The sequence below is a fragment of the Zerene cesonia genome, chromosome 20, assembly GCF_012273895.1.
Source record: "Zerene cesonia ecotype Mississippi chromosome 20, Zerene_cesonia_1.1, whole genome shotgun sequence".
NCBI classification, from domain to species: Eukaryota; Metazoa; Arthropoda; class Insecta; order Lepidoptera; family Pieridae; genus Zerene; species Zerene cesonia.
Window position 1 is genome coordinate 7,768,854 of NC_052121.1, and position 14,554 is coordinate 7,783,407.

The 14,554-nt window shown below is 31.3% G+C and overlaps 2 protein-coding genes across 2 annotated transcripts in view; one reads left to right on the top strand and one right to left on the bottom strand.

The window, feature by feature from the left end:
- LOC119835330 (U4/U6 small nuclear ribonucleoprotein Prp31) overlaps window positions 1–10,108 on the bottom strand; it is an 18,178-nt gene extending 8,070 nt beyond the window's left edge. Inside the window, exons 1-8 of the mRNA XM_038360088.1 lie at window positions 9,765–10,108; window positions 9,552–9,687; window positions 8,972–9,176; window positions 8,298–8,440; window positions 7,495–7,679; window positions 6,010–6,150; window positions 5,370–5,519; window positions 736–960 (exon numbers count right to left, since the gene is read on the bottom strand). Coding sequence (XP_038216016.1) covers window positions 736–960; window positions 5,370–5,519; window positions 6,010–6,150; window positions 7,495–7,679; window positions 8,298–8,440; window positions 8,972–9,176; window positions 9,552–9,687; window positions 9,765–9,962 — 1,383 coding nt within the window. The 5' untranslated portion in view covers window positions 9,963–10,108. The remainder of the gene's footprint in view (window positions 1–735; window positions 961–5,369; window positions 5,520–6,009; window positions 6,151–7,494; window positions 7,680–8,297; window positions 8,441–8,971; window positions 9,177–9,551; window positions 9,688–9,764) is intronic.
- Window positions 10,109–11,100: 992 nt separating this feature from the next.
- LOC119835332 (probable nuclear transport factor 2) lies at window positions 11,101–13,789 on the top strand. Its single transcript, XM_038360090.1, has 4 exons — window positions 11,101–11,355; window positions 11,607–11,678; window positions 12,076–12,174; window positions 13,430–13,789. Exons 1-4 carry the CDS (start codon window positions 11,248–11,250, stop codon window positions 13,541–13,543), a joined length of 393 nt encoding a protein of 130 aa, XP_038216018.1. The 5' UTR covers window positions 11,101–11,247; the 3' UTR covers window positions 13,544–13,789.
- The last annotated feature ends 765 nt before the right edge of the window (window positions 13,790–14,554 follow it).

Sequence of the window (14,554 nt, forward strand, 5' to 3'; positions counted from 1 at the left end):
GACAGATTCGAAATTCAAATGTAATATTTTTTTATAATTAAGTGTAACAGTATTTATGGCCAGACTAAGTATTATGCTTATACATACATATTTAGTATATGTTATAAGACATACTTAATATGAGTATTATAGGTTTCCTAGCTGATATCTACCAACGCATAGCCTTTTTATTATATTTAACTTGTGTCTTTGTTTTAATATATTACTACTAGCTGCACCCGGCAAACGCTGTTCTGCCTTACTCTTATCGTTTAGTGGTATGAAAAATAGAAGTTGGCCGATTCTCAGACCTACCCAATATGCTTACCAAATTTCAGAGGAATCGGTCAAGCCGTTTCGGAGGAGTATGGCAACGAAAACTGTGACACGAGAATTTTATATATATAGATTAGTTCATTTATAACTCATAAACATGTAACACGTTTCCAACACGTACATCAAAATCCCATAAATTCATAAAAGCGGCAATTTACGAAGCCTACGAAATTAACCGAATCAGTTAATCTATACTATTCACACTATAATTATAAACATTTCAATTCTTTTACGCTACATTGCTAAAAGAAACATTAAACTTGAATGACTTAGACAGATAGGCGAGAAGATGCGGATTCGAATCCCGCTTTATGATATTTTTTTCTGATTCTTTTTAAAACAATTTCCTAAAAGAAACAGATTTTTGTAGTGTAGCCGTGGTAGCGACTATTTTTAAACACACTGCTATAGAATTCTTACCTGCAGCGGTGTAAAGGCAACCGACGACGCTGTACCGGACACCTGTCGTCTAATACTCGTCGCGCCGCCATATTGCTGCTGCTTCTGCAAGTTCTTCTGCAGCGTCTTGCTGATGCGCACTTTGGTCTTCTCGTCTATTTGCGGTAGACGGACGCGGCCGGTGCTCGACTTGCCGATTGTACCGCGCGTGTAGCCAAGGTCTTCTTGGTAGGCATCGTCTTCGATCTGGGGACAATGTTTCAGTTGATATCGAAGGTTTCAACGATAAACAAAAAAAAGAAGCTATACTGATATCAGCGTGCGCGTGTGAGGTTGGACAGTGCTAAGTTTTGGTTCTTCTAAAAGCATTTAAAATTAAATTTTTATCTGAGTTAGCAATTTGAACCCGTTTCTAAAGATAAAGTTAATGTTCATACTTAAGTAATTTGTTTTTTCAATAAATTTAAACATACCAATAAGGTTATGTCAATATTGTCGACAAACACTTAATTTACCGGACCTTTTTTTGTTTATAAAAATTATCTACTACTAATAAATAAATATCAAATACAAAAAAAAAAACATATTTCTGTACAGCCATGAAACTACATGACTGTTTATTATCAATTATCAGCTTTGGATTGATTAACCTTGTTTTATAGGTTACTTTATTTTTATCAACGTACCTTTCGTAACCTGTAAACAATACTAAAATATACATTTATTTTTTCATAACGAGTCGATTATTTATAAAGACATCTGAACTTATTTCGGTAATATTTATTGTATTTGCAACGTAAGATTATAAACACTCTTGGTTTATGTTCTCTAGGACTAGATTCCCTCGAAATTGTAATCTGTCGACAAATCGTGTTCTGATCACAATATCGTTAAGTACATTAATATGTTTAATTGTACCATAACGGATTTTACAATTCTTTATATTGCATTTTAGCAAGTATCATATATATCTAATGTAAAAAATATCATAAATATGCAATGTTCTCTAACTAACGTTGATCAATATTTGTATTCTATTTGGAAAAACGTCTAATCACGTGGAATATTTTCAAATAACAAAGGTTACCTAATCTAATTAGCCGCTCATATCAAAAAAAATATCGGTAAAGTCAGTGATTCATACATATATATGATCATGCACTTTCGTCAGTGTTCAAAAGCATCAAAACACGAAAACAATACGTATATCTAATTTATACGTGACAACTATTAAGGGTCGGTTTTGATACGATCATCCACATAATATGGAACATAATGAAACATAGTTAAAAGAGGAAAATCTAGCAAATTGCAGAATCTTCCCCGCAAAAAGTGCAATAGGCACGAGAGCACGTACGTAACCATGGCGACGCGCAACGGGGCCGCCGGCCATTAACGTGCGCTTCAACAGCCCGAGTTCCGGTCTATTTGTACCGAATGAAAAAAGCATCCCAGTGTTTGCAATTCATCTACCGCGGCCCGCCGAGCATGACGTCACATTTCTTTCGTCTCGTAAGGATTCCGCGAATTATTCGCAATATGTATAAGAGGTTACTCTTAATGAACGATTTGTATTTTGCGTGAGGTCTAATCAAAATATGCGACAAAATTTTGGCTGATTCCCTACTGTTATGTAAGGGATATAGCGAATTTTTAGCGAATTTTTGTGGACTTTTTAAGTCTTTGGGCAAATGTCATTTCACGGATCTTGTAATTTTTATGGAGCAGGTAAATAATATCACAATTTTTTTTTTCTTGTTTATCTGAAAATTATGAATCGATCATTTGAAAACATATCCTTCAATATTATCCAATTTCGTTCTAATTATTTCCTACAGATAAAAAGGGTGGTAATAGCGACAGGCGATCTCAAGTGTATTTGTTTGTAGAAAATTGTTTACCCGTTTCAATGAGATCTATTCTATGACTGGCATATACCGTAACATAATCTACAAGTAGTCCGTATTAACTAATATATTATGAGCCTTACGGTTTATCGAAGCAATTGAGCAGGATGTGATACAATTTAATTATAAAACAGCCTTAAATATATACGTTTATGATCAAATGAGACGAGCTCATGCTAAAAAAATTTCAGTGAATCCGTTTTTCGATTTAAATTGTGAGTATTTAACAGAGAATATACTAATAAAATATAATAATATCACTTATTACATAAAACTAAAAATGAAATGCATGAAACGAAGATAAAATATATAATAAATTTAGCAAATCCTTTCATGGCAAACAATTATACGGCGACTTAAAAGGTGGCATTCATTAGAGGCAACAGTATCTAGAAGTACGGAACCTTTAATGAAGTAAATAAAACACAATCACCGCTGTTAATGGACACGTAAACTCCAAGAATGGCAACATAATTGTTGCAATTTGTGTTACAATTAGCTTTCATCCTAAGTAATAAGATTATTACTATCGAAACCCACTTCTACGCTATATAAATCGACGTGGCTTAACGGAATTCGAATTGAACACGTTTATATCAATAAAAGATATCGCAGAACAAAAATTCTACACATTTAAAAGGATTAAAAAAACTACTATTTTAATAAAAATGGACTTTGATTTTTAAATGAGCTTTTAAATTAATGTTATTTATTCGAATATCATTAACAAAATAATGTCAGCTTCGATCAATATTTGTAAATATTACATGAAATATTTATTAACGATTGATAGAAAGCAAACATTATAAGAACATTATGATAGAAAGCAAAGTTCAATGTAATCAAAAGAACAATAAAACAATAGGTCTTTTTTACCGACTACTCTATTACGAGGGCCAGAAATCTAATAAAGGGATGAAATCAAAAGCATCGGAATCGTAGAATCAAAATTAATTACTTATTATTGGTTATTAAATTTCGTTGAAACACTAAATTTTTTGTCGTAATTTTCTATTTTTCTATATGTTATGTTTTTACTAGCTGCGCCCCGCGGTCCATATCCCGTAGGAATATCGGGATAAAAAGTTGCATATATGTTATTCCAGTTGTCCAGCTGTCTACGTACCAAATTTCATTGTAATCGTTTCAGTAGTTTTTGCGTGAAAGAGCACCAAACACACACATCCTTAAAAAAATTCTCATTTATAATATTAGTTGGATTTGTACGTTTGCACGTGTTTAAATAGACACGCATTTCTTTTTTTCACTCTTTCCAATTGGCATTCTTTAAAAAACTGATACTTAGACGATCGTGAACCACAATAGGGAATATAAAAGGCTAGACAGCGAATATTTATGAGTATCAAACACGTGCGAAGCCGCACAAAGTAGCTAATAGGATATAATTAAGCATGTTTGATAATAATATCTTTAGGCTGTTGTGACTTAAGGTGCCACGCAAGGGCAGGCATTCCCTGCTGTAGAAGTACAGATTCTATTCATAGATTCTGTATTTTTTCATTAGATAATTAATGTTATGTTGCAGGTCGTATAAATTCCAGCTAAGAGGTTGATATAGTATTGAGAGGTTTGTAGGGCTGATATATATTCCTGATCTATGATTATGATTTAGGCTGTTTCAGAAAAAAATAATTATAATAAGGGTTAGCTATAGAATGAAATGTGAATTCCTATGTCCCCTTGTTGGTTATGGAGCAGATGCGTAATATATTTCGAAATTATCATTATTTTAAACAAAAAAAAACAACAAATTTCGACCACTCGGATGGGATAGAAAGCTTTCAAATAAACAAAAAATCATCAATATTGGTTCACCCAGTCCAAATTTCTGAAGTAATAAATACAAAAAATATAGTCGAAATGAGAACCTCCTCGTTTTTTTGAAGCGGGTCGATAAATACAATAGGATGAAGTCAAACAATCTTCGGGGTTTCATTATTTCAAAATCTAAAAACAAACCTAAACTTTTCAACTAAATTTTTCAAAGCACTTAAAATTAGGCGTAATAAATAAAAATGATTTCCCCGCTAGAGTTATAAATAATTGTCTAAATTCTTCCAAGCAACTTTACGAAACGAGTTAATCCAAAGATTTATAAGTTATTATTCTAACCCAATAATCACCAAACCAATGAGTTCGGCGCTTGTCGTATAATTATAAGCGTGTCATTGTGCAATTATAAGATGAATTATTTAGCACGCGATCCAGTTATTACAATCATTTAATCCAGGTTTTTTACTACAATGATCACGGTCACGAGCTGAACAAATTCAGCATTAAAGAGCTGCAAAAATAAACGACCAATATCATTTGACATCTACATTACAGACGATTAAGATTCAACTTCGAAATCGAGACTGTAAAATTGTCTTTGTTGTGCCCAAATCTGTTGCCCGCCCTGACGTCGAACGCAAAAAAGATTAACATTTTCCGCGGCAGTAATCATTTAACTATAAATTTATTTATACAAATCAAAAGAGTTCCAAGCCGTTTATTATCGCAAAATAAGGAATCTTTAATATAATGCATATTTAGGTATAGTACTATCAAAAGATTACATAACAATTATGTTCCAATTATGATTATCTGGGGGTTCTGCACTGGCAGGTAAATCACCTTATAAGGAGGAGGTTATATTAAAAAAAAAAAAAACAAAACTGGCCACACAGCAAACGCGGAAAATAATTGTCACAAGGTTAATAAAAAAAAAGTTAACGTTACACTCACGTCGGCGAAGTTCAGCCTGTTCGCGTTCTTTCGGAACTCCGTCATCGCGTATCGCTCCTTCATCTTCCTCACCCGCTTGCCGCCGCGCTTCTTTCTGCTCTGCTCTATCGGTTTCGGGAGCGGTTTCACGAACTTCACCGGCGGTGGTTCCTGTAAAAAATAAGAATTAAATAACCCATAATCGATATTAATTGCATATTGGATTCTATTGCATACGGAAGGAAAACAGAAGTTAAAATTGTATTACACAATTTTAACTTCTGAAATGTTTCTTTTTTCTTTTTAAATTTCTTATTAAAGTATGGAATAAATAGTTATCTTCAATATGCATCAATCTATGCATCCAGAGACCCTATTCAACATTTAACCTATTTACAAAAACATGCATATTAAATGTTTAGTCTTATAGCATTAAAATAGTTTATAAAGGTTAAATTATTTAATTAAATAAACGTAATTCTCATGTTGATAGATATGTAAATGTTTAAGATTTTATATTTTATGTATTCTTTCAAAATTTCTCATTTATAAAGCATTTTAATGCTATAAGACTTACAATTAAATATAAAATGATATTTTTCCTTCACCTTGTTCACAAGGACATAAAACAACAATTCATTTGAAAGCAAGAAATATTTACCTGCAGTTTATCTAATTTCTTCTCGATGCTTTCACGGAGGAGTCTCCCTGTCTCGCCTTCCGGACTTTCGTGACAGGAATCCACCCGGGCTGCTAGGATCAGTTTTGTCGACACCAATTTTGCCGCCTTGAACCTTAGCTCCTGAATAAAAAAAAATCCTTATATTACGCAATATAATTATCCATTTTGATATGTTATTACTTCCATTAACAATACAGGCTAGATATCGCGTGTATGCAAAATCATCGCGGTAATCGACTTGGGAAGCGAACTTTTATTTAGTTTCGAATCGAAGCTTGTTTTGTGACGAATGAGTGTAAGTATTTTACAATCATTACATTTATCCAAACTATGAGGAATATGGAGAGATGCTTAAAGAGGTCGACTTGAATAAAAACTACATTTACATTACATGTAGAATTTGTTCCTTATTAGTATCTTTACTAAGGATCAAAAGTTAACTGTAGCAAATTTACGAAATGGATAAATATTTTAGAAATTAATTGGTGCCACCTCATGCGAAATTATAAGACTATCTCCTAATCATTTCAACACCCATTATAAAATTGGTAAGAACGTTTAATAAGGTGAATTTACGTACACAAAGTAAAAAAATCGTTCTCCCACTAAGAACCATGTGGAAATCAAAGAAAAAACTCAATTAACTTATTCTATACCAAAAATATTTACAAAAATACATTTGAAAAGCTTTGTTATTCTGAATTAAATCTTTAAAGATGCCGTATCCAGCTATGTATTGAAAATAATGAGCGTATTTAGTAAATTAAAGTATATAATTTTATAGTTATACCAGCTGCCCGGCAAACGCTGTTATGCCTCACTTTTATCATTTAGGGGTATAAAAAATGGATGTTGGCCGATTCTCAGACCTACCCGATATGCACACGAAATTTCGTGTTCGTGAGAATATTTGAAAGAAAGAAATAAATAAATAAATTTATTGTCTATAAACACACAGCACCGCACATAAACAAAAACCATAAGTACAAAAAAAAAAATATCTTTATAAATAATTTATAACTAATATCTAGAATAAAAACTAACAAAAAAGAACAAAACAAAAAAACGAAAGTAAAAATAATTTACTGTGCGGCTTGTTTATTACAGACAAAAGGGACTGACTCAGTATTTCTAGCCGTTTTGGAGGAGTGTTACAATACTCCTCCAAAACATAAACATTGAAATAAAATGAAATTCTTTATTGCTTATAAAAAAGAAACAAACGCTAGGTAGCGATCTCTACCAGGAAACCCTTATAGTAACAGGAAAAACGAATATATAAAATAGTGGGTGAGCAAAAATAAGGCAATTAAGAAAATAATTTGAGGATGGTATTAAAATATGGATGTATGTATTACATTTATTATATTTACATACATACATAAATAACATATAAGTATATATAAACAGATATAACATTGTCACACGAGAATTTATGTACATAGAGAAGATATAAAAACTCACTGGAGGCGTATCTTGTACGATCTGCGAAAAATATACAAAACCGGTGTGAGGTAGGGCTGACGCTTGCGAGAAACCAGATAAAGTCTTCTTTTGTTGGCCGAGTGGCAAAACATTACATGCTGGCATCTTAGCCAATTTAGACAGACCTCCCGCCAGACCGAGAATTTTCGCAGCTGTTGATGCCCCTGAAATCAATTAGTTAATGTTCATGTGTTTTAAAAATGTTGTTGTCTGTATTTTTGATTTCTATATTTTTTATATTAATGAAAGGTGAGCAATAATGTTAAAAATGATCTGATATAGGTGAATTGCTGTAATATACAAATAAATTTATTAGTCTACCTTCACATCTTTTTAGATGTATTTTTGCATTTACAAAAAAGGACTAAACCGAGATAAAATTTTGCTTGTTTTGAAAGAACCATTAAATTGTTTTGATTAGACAGGTAGATAGTGTGCAAAAGATTTGATGATTATAATACTTTTGATTATTTCAGAAATATTCTTAAATAAATCTTAATCTTTATTTATTAATTTTTTTATGCATTTTTACTTGTCATTTTAGTGTTGCTTAGCCAAATAAGCATATACCTATTCAATTTGAAATTGTCTAGTTGATTAGACTCAGAACTTAGTTCAATTACAAAAAACTAATGAAATTTATTAAAATCACCCTATATACATATCATGTATTTTGATTTAGATGAGATCCCGAGGCATATCTATAATTCTTCCACTGGCTTAACTAGCTTCGCCACAGAGATCAGTGACCACTTAATCTAACAAATACATGGTTTACTCACCAACAATAGCAGTAACATTTGGAGCAATGAATGTCATCCGACTCTCGACATATTCATATATCCTTAACTTGTAGTTGTTTAATTCTGCTGCCATATCACATGCTTCGTTAATTTCATTCAATTCATGTTCAGATAATACTTTCCTAAAATTTTCACATCATGTGTATTCTATTTGTTGTATAAACAGTAATTAAATTGTAAACAGTAATGTATTTGTTGAATACATTGATTTAAAAAACCCAAGATACATTTATTATTACAAAAGTAACACTTGAATATGTCGCTAAACAATTACCAAACAATACAAAGTTATAGTTATGCTTATCACAATGCTTATAAAAATTCAACCTCACAGAAATTGTTAAAAGTTGTTATTATAAACTCACGCCTAGATGTTAGAGACTATTAAAAAATGAACACATAATTTAAGATGTTGTGCTCATTTTATATGCTTTTGAAATGTCCACTGTTCATTGTGGATTTTCTATATTAACATTACGAATCATTTTAAAATTTTAACTTATTCATTATTCAAGCTGGAACTTTAAAATAAAGGAAAATAATTAATATAATTGTATATACAATAATTAATATTTCATAATAAGTCTCCAATACAATTATTTATAAAGACATTGTTTTTTTAGCAATGAAAAGTACAGTTGAATAATACTTACCCTTGTGTTGTAGATGCAGTGACAGAAACAATCATAATAGTAGCTTGTGTCAGGAAACTTTGCAATGTCTCATTACTCTTTGCTCTATCAAGATCATTACCCAACTCCTTCACTGTCCGAATATACTCAAGTGGTGTGACAATAAGGGAATCCAGTTCAGGGAAACGTTTCTGGTATTTGTCACGGACAAATCTGTGAATAATAGCTGCGAAATGAAATGTTCTCTCTTATAACTTAAACCAAGCAGGATTAAAGCTTTCCCACTAGGGTTTAATATATTGATTAAGAATGGAGTAATGATAAATCAGTCATTTATTGTCATCATAAGTCATAAAGTTGGATCAAATAAATTACTGTGTTAATAAAATTTAATACAATTCACACTAATTATATCAAACTATACTGGCCATAAGTCTGCTTGTTACTCTTAAACTACTAAACTACAACACCAAATTTTGTTAAACAACATTGACAGTGAAATACAGGTTTAAAATATTTCACATGTAGTTATAGCCATGAGTGAAACTGGATTCGACACATCACACACATGATCACATGAAAATTAATAACTAACACCTACCTATTTCTCCATCTATCTCAACTGCAACATTATTAGCTTCCACAATTAATTGGTACTCTGGATCAGACTCCATTAAACCTGTTACTTCCATCTTTTTCCTATTGTTACCAGAATTGCTCTCAATTTCCGTTATAACCTGTAATGATAATTAAAATACTTTAGAAATGACGAACGAATGAACAATAATGAAAACAAGGAACAGCCTTCACATACCATTCTTAATCTTTCAGAATCCCTTAGTTTTGCAAGCTCTCGTATGGATACATTTTTAATTTCTTCCTCTTTGGGTATTACAGGAAATGGCACAGCAAATTCATGGTTTGTTTCTGCAGTTTGGTTTTCAATAGTAGTCTCGGAGTCCATATCATCATTCTCTTCCAAGTCCGCCAATAATTCATCGGCCAAAGACATTGTAAAAATATGTTTTTGTACTGTTTACAATACAAAAATAAAAAATTTTTTTGGGATACACTAATCACTTTAAATCATCTATTCATAAAACTCATCACTCGATACACAATTCCTTGGAGAGCAGGAGCCAGGATGCAGGCGTCCGTCAGCTGTCAACTGTCATCTCACAGAGATGAGAGTACTTTGATATATTGTGTCAATTTCATACTGCATCACAGATTAAGAACTAGTTAATACCGCATGATACAATATAATGTAGGCGTGAAGTATGCACATGCGTGCAGTGGCGATTATTGAATATTGCGTAACTATTTCAGATATAAAAAAAACCAATGACGTCCTCGTTGTGCATAACAAATATAGTAACGAGCTCTATTTACAGTTTAAATATATTCGTCTTGTCGTGCACGATTTTGTAACTCTAGCCTGTGAACTTTCTAATCGTAGACGTGGTCTTTGACAAATCCCCATAAGTAGAAATCACAAGGCGTGAAATGCGGGGATCTGGCAAGCCATGAGGTTGCACTATTTGCTATTAAACCATTGAAATTGTTTCGAGACCTGTGAAACAGTGTAGTTATTGTGTGGTTATACATTCCTATTAAAATGTACTTTATGGTATAGAGTATAGTGTTCATAAAGTGCATGGGGTTACAGACCATGCCATGGTATATATTTCTTGAGTCTGTAGTTCAATAGGCTTGTCTCAGTAGTCTGTACTACCATCGACTGCGCTAGTTGTTCGCACTGAGTCATCTAATCCTATTTCAATCCTGATTTTAATGAACTATGGAGAGTAATTTGAATTCTCAAAAACGATCGTCCTTCTTTTATCAACTGGAATTGGTTTTAAGAGACTTAACATGTCGTTTTGTACAAAGGTGCAGAAATTAAATAACGCATTTTAGTGTTACCAGACTCGAACATTCAAGTACTACTCTTAATCACTATTTAATGAATTATACTAAAAGAGCAACGCATTTCTATTAATTATAGTAATTGTACAAATATTTCATGCGTTTTGGTAAATACACCTATGAGAATTTTATTACTGAACAGAGTAGCAAACCATAGAAGAAATGTTTTACCATAAGTACGGTTACATTGAAATCGAAATCCACCTTTCTAATCTGTGGCCATCTTCATTAATTACTTACTCTGTGATTCATTCATCGTATGAAGTGAAACCATCCAGAGGCCCATCAAAGGCCTGAAATACTAAAATATATTGGATATACTGGATATATAACGTATTAGATACTTTTGAATCACAAAATACATCTAAATGGCGCTTAATCCACAATACGATGCAATTGGTAAAGGTTTTGTGCAACAATATTATACTCTATTCGATGATCCGGCACAACGGCAAAACCTTGCTAATATGTACAACGTGAGTGTTTTCAAATAGATTCTAAGTCATTTAATTAATTTAGTCCAATTTACGTTATGCAATAATAGTATTAGTCACTAAAAATGTTTTTCTAACGGTTTTAAGGTTAACTTTTGGATACTCCCGCCGAAAAAAAACTATTTGAATTTTTTACAGCTAATAATTCTAGACCTTTCGTTTTAAAACAATGTCATGGATTTCATATTTTTTTTTATCAAAACATCCCATCCGTTATATGTATAAAATTTCAGGTCGAATCTTCGTTTATGACTTTTGAAGGAGTTCAACTTCAAGGTGCTGTTAAAATCATGGAAAAACTAAATGTAAGTTCATTTTGGTATCAATTTAGGAATAGCTTTCAATTTTATAATTACGTTATTTATACCGCCCTACTATATCTCACAGATTTGTCTTTATGCTTTCAAAGTTAAATTAATAAATCTATTTAACGATGTTGTAAATATGCAATATAATTTATAGGTTTTCTTTTATGATTAAAATCATCCCCTCATATCAAACTCAACGTGAAAGTGATAGAAAATTCAGCTGACAACATCAAGTGAAAGCAATTTATTAGCTAGATGGTGATTCATATAAAATTAAAATAAATTAACTGATGCATAGGACATTAAATATTCATTAAACATTTTTATTTTGAAATAAAAATACAAATTTGAATTCTAATTATATGTAATAGATGTGTTTGTGTGCTTTTTGCAGGCTTTAACTTTTCAAAAGATTGGAAGAATAATAACATCAGTTGATTCACAGCCTATGTTTGATGGTGGAGTTCTCATTAATGTTCTTGGAAGGTTGCAGGTTGGTTGCATATTTTTGTTTTTTGTTTTAGCAATATCTATCTTATTAATTATATTCCAATCATATCTATGCCATTATCTAGTTGATATGAGTCAATAGTCAGAATAAGACTGACCATAAACATCTGCAGCAATCAAATAAGCCATAATTTATTGATTACATTTTATAATTTAATTCAGCATAGTCTATTGCTACACATTTAGCTGTTTTTCTTTAAACAGACAGATGATGACCTACCACATGGATATTTTCAAACATTTGTGTTGAAGCCAATAGGAAATTCTTTTTATGTTGAACATGATATGTTCAGGCTGGCACTTCATGATGTTTAACTAGCTTAATGACATCACAAAGTAAGCTGGTGTTTTTTCCTGTGGCTGTGCACTATTATTTAACATGCTAAAAATCTTTTTATTTCTCATTTATTAATAAAAATGATTACTAGATTTCCTTTTGCTATTACCATACCCCTTGAATGCTACACTGCAGACATTTAACTATAGTGATAACCTTTACTTTTAGTCAATGTGATTTAACTGGTATGTGGATTAAACTTTGTTGTGTTTTTATTTTTATTCATATTACTTGTATGTATATTATAATCAATATAAGAAGAATGCATACAGTTTTAACATAACTAATACTTTTAGAGAAAACTTTCAAAGATTGCTATTCAATATTTTCCAACCTATATTTTGTTTATTTTGAGTGATAATTCAGTTTATTGTTCTAGTATTGTTACTTGTGTAGAAAATTTGTTTAGTTTTGGAAACAGACTGTGTTATAAAAATGTTATCTTGGAAGAAAGAAAGAAACATTTATTTTCAGACTATTTTTATAAAAGAGCACAGGTTATCATTCATATATAAAAATTCTCATCAACTCATTTAAACATAGGTATTATTTATCTGGAAACATATCTTATTTTTATTAACTGCTAATAATATATTTGTTATTTTTGGTATGGTATAACCCTGCTATATTAAAGATACAGTGGTGTATGGAACCCTTACCATGATGGATTTCGTACCCAAATTATTGTTCTTTGCATTTAAATTCAGTTTTCAAGTTACAGCAGTCAGGCCTCATCTGTATAACTTTAATAATCATATAAATAAATAATAATTTTAGGCATTTTCTATACAAGTGTAGCATGTATGGATTTTTTCCACATATTTAGAGAGAAATATGGTATATATGTAAATACTGATATGGACATAGATTACATAACCTTTGTTTTTTTCTTCTTTTACAGTGTGATGACGATCCGCCACATCCCTACATGCAAACATTTGTTTTAAAGCCGCTTGGAGACTCGTTCTTTGTTCAACATGATATATTCCGTCTCGGCATCCATGATATCGCTTAAATTATTAAATCAATATAATATATGAACAACCCCAGACTATCACGCTATAATACATCTTATGTTCTTTATCTAGGTATAAGATTTTATTGCAATTATCGCCTCTTGTAAATTCTAAAATTTGTATATTTAACACCATCAAATTGACATGATATTGGCTTGCATAATTTTAAGATAAATGTAGTCGATGAAATGGCGTAACTTCAGTTAAATGTATACATTTTGTAATAAATACACTATAATTTTCTAGTCATTACTCTTATTTGCAATCTTTTGCGATCTATATTTGTTCTAAAGCTGATTTGTAACAATGTTAATACTAATTGTTTAAGAGGTTTCTTCTTTCTTTAAAAAAATATTCCATAAATAAAATTAAACATACATTGAAGTGCTTTAATATAGCTGTAGGAAAGTTTATTACTTAGCATTCTGCATTTATGAATATTACCTATGTTAATAAATTCCACTGGATTCATAAAGATATTGCCTTTTAAGTAATAATGGAAATAATAAAACGAAATTTAGATGCTAAGACAATCGTGTATTTAAGTAATAAATAGTCAAAAATTAACAAAAGAACCACTGAAAACAGGTACATTTTTACCAATCTCAGAATTCAAGACTTGCTCTCTTAAAATCCTTAGACGCTACAAACGCTTAACAAGATACTTGCATGCACTACAATACAAATTACACACCACGCCGCGGAAAGCGGACCAATCTTGTCTAAGTGAATGACTAGGTTGAAATGTAATGCTCACTCCTAACACTGACGGACCAAGGTTTGTCACAATCTACTCTGGCTTTACACAAATCCAATTCTAGTTTTTTCTTCAGAACGGCATTCACTTTAAACACCACTTCGGAATACTTAAAATTCGAGACATGTTCAATACTTACTCGTTTATCTAACAAGTATATTTAGAGCAAATATATTAATGATTGCTTGAAGTGTGTGGATTTTGATTTTTTAGTTGTAACAATGACTTTTAAAATTTCATTTCGTTAACTTAG